This window comes from Alligator sinensis, unplaced genomic scaffold (assembly GCF_000455745.1).
Source record: "Alligator sinensis unplaced genomic scaffold, ASM45574v1 scaffold1322_1, whole genome shotgun sequence".
Taxonomy (NCBI): Eukaryota; Metazoa; Chordata; order Crocodylia; family Alligatoridae; genus Alligator; species Alligator sinensis.
The window spans coordinates 961,186-963,002 of NW_005842116.1; the positions used below are offsets into that span (position 1 = coordinate 961,186).

The following is a 1,817-nucleotide window of genomic DNA, read 5'->3' on the forward strand; positions in this document are numbered from 1 at the left end:
GCCGCCCCGCGCTGGTGGCAGCGATGCCCGCCCCGGCCCAGCACAGCACGCCCCTCCGGTTTGTAGAGTGCGTGCAAGGAGGGGGCTTTTAGTGTGTGTGTGTGTGTGTGTATGTGTGCGTGCAAGGAGGGGGCTGTTAGTGTGAGTGTGCGTGCAAGGAGGGGGCTCTGAGTGTGTGTGCGTGCAAGGAAGGGGCTTTGTATGCGTGCAAGGGGGCTCCTAGTGTGTGTGTGTGTGCAAGGAGGGGGCTCCTAGTGTGTGTGTGTGTGTGTGCGTGCAAGGAAGGGGCTTTGTATGCGTGCAAGGGGGCTCCTAGTGTGTGTGTGTGTGCGTGCAAGGAGGGGGCTCCTAGTGTGTGTGTGTGTGCAAGGAGGGGCTCTTGGTGGGGGGGGGGGTGTGTGTGTGTGCGTGCACAACAGGTTTGAACTCAGGCCTGTACCAGGATGGAGTTTACAGGGAGTCTAAAATGCATTGTTGAATTATGGTGATTTTGCTGAAAAACTTGAGTCTTCCCTGCATTTACCAATTGGAAACTTACCTATGTTTTGATTACCGTTTCTTGTCAGTGGGAGTGATTGTGTTCTACCTAGGTTAACTCCTGGTAGGACAGGGAAGATGTTTAATTTTATTTACTTTGTCTGTCTTCTTATGGCATCTCAGATTTTTGTTTTGCAGAATGTTAATTTTTACAATGGTGAATATTAAATGAGTTGTGAATAATAAAATGCATATCTTACAAATGGCAATAGGGTTTGAGTTTGTTTTTGGTTGTTTTTTTTAACAGTTTTCTGACCTGCAAGAGAGACTTTCAGAAAACTGTGCTATCTGCTCAGAGAGAACAGACATCTGTTATGCCTGTCAGCTAATTGAATCTTTAGTTATCGTAACTGACTAATTTTGACCAATAATATTCATAATCCATGCATGCCAAAGTAGGTGGTAATAAAGCTCATAGGTCAGGTCTGATACAGAGGGTGTGTGTGGGGGGGGGAAGGGGGGGCGGGGGTGCCACTGGAGCACTGAGTTGCCTCTCTGCCTTATTGGCTTGCTTGTATCCTACTAAAGATCAGTTTGGGGCTTTTTTGCAAAATAAGGTACTGGATTAAATGGACTAGTGGTCCAGTCTTGAATGACAGTACCTGTGTTTTAGAAGACAATGATACTGTAATATGACTTGGTGCTCAGTGGGAAAGTTAAGATTGTCACCAGTGGACTACAGGTCTGCTGACTACAGGTAAAACAAGAGTGTCTAGTCTTTAAATGTGGTTTCTAAAGGTTGGCTTGTTTGTTTAAAATGGTAATATTCTTTTTTTATAACCAACTTTAACCAAAAGTTAAATGGTTGTGAAAGATGCGACTCCTGTTACCTTCTGTAGACAGGCTCTGGTCTCCATCAAAATGCAGTGTCTGAGTTTAGTAATGTGTTAATAACAGACTACCTGCAGATTGGTCCTTCCACTCAGTTAGTTGAAGAACTCGCCATATTTTTTAAAGCTTTGGGTTTGCAATAGATGTGATTTCTCACAGAGCTTGGGTGTCTTAATTTGTCATTAGCCAGCAATTGAGAGGGAAGACTTGGTATCGAGTTAGCCAAGGCTGTACGGGCTAGAATGTTGTTCCATGTTTAGTGGCTTTGCAGACATGAGTAAAATGTCCATTCATTTAAAATACCATCCTAACTAGAAATTTGGGATAAGCAACACTGAGCTATTGAAGGGGAGCTTCCATTACTACTTTATTTTGCTGATAAGCAGAGGACTTTGGTCTCAGACTGAATTCAGCACTAAAATTTACTTTAAAAAATTGGCTCCTTCTCT

General features: G+C 44.0%; 1 protein-coding gene across 2 annotated transcripts in view; it reads left to right on the forward strand.

Moving 5' to 3' along the window:
• Window positions 1–1,817, forward strand: part of NUCKS1 (nuclear casein kinase and cyclin dependent kinase substrate 1) — a 19,597-nt gene continuing 17,780 nt past the window's right edge. Inside the window, exon 1 of one of the 2 annotated variants that reach the window (XM_025205511.1) lies at window positions 1–58. In XM_025205511.1, coding sequence (XP_025061296.1) covers window positions 24–58 — 35 coding nt within the window. In that variant the 5' untranslated portion in view covers window positions 1–23. Of the gene's footprint in view, window positions 59–428; window positions 485–1,817 lie in introns of those variants that run through there. The other variant, XM_025205510.1, reaches the window with a different exon arrangement.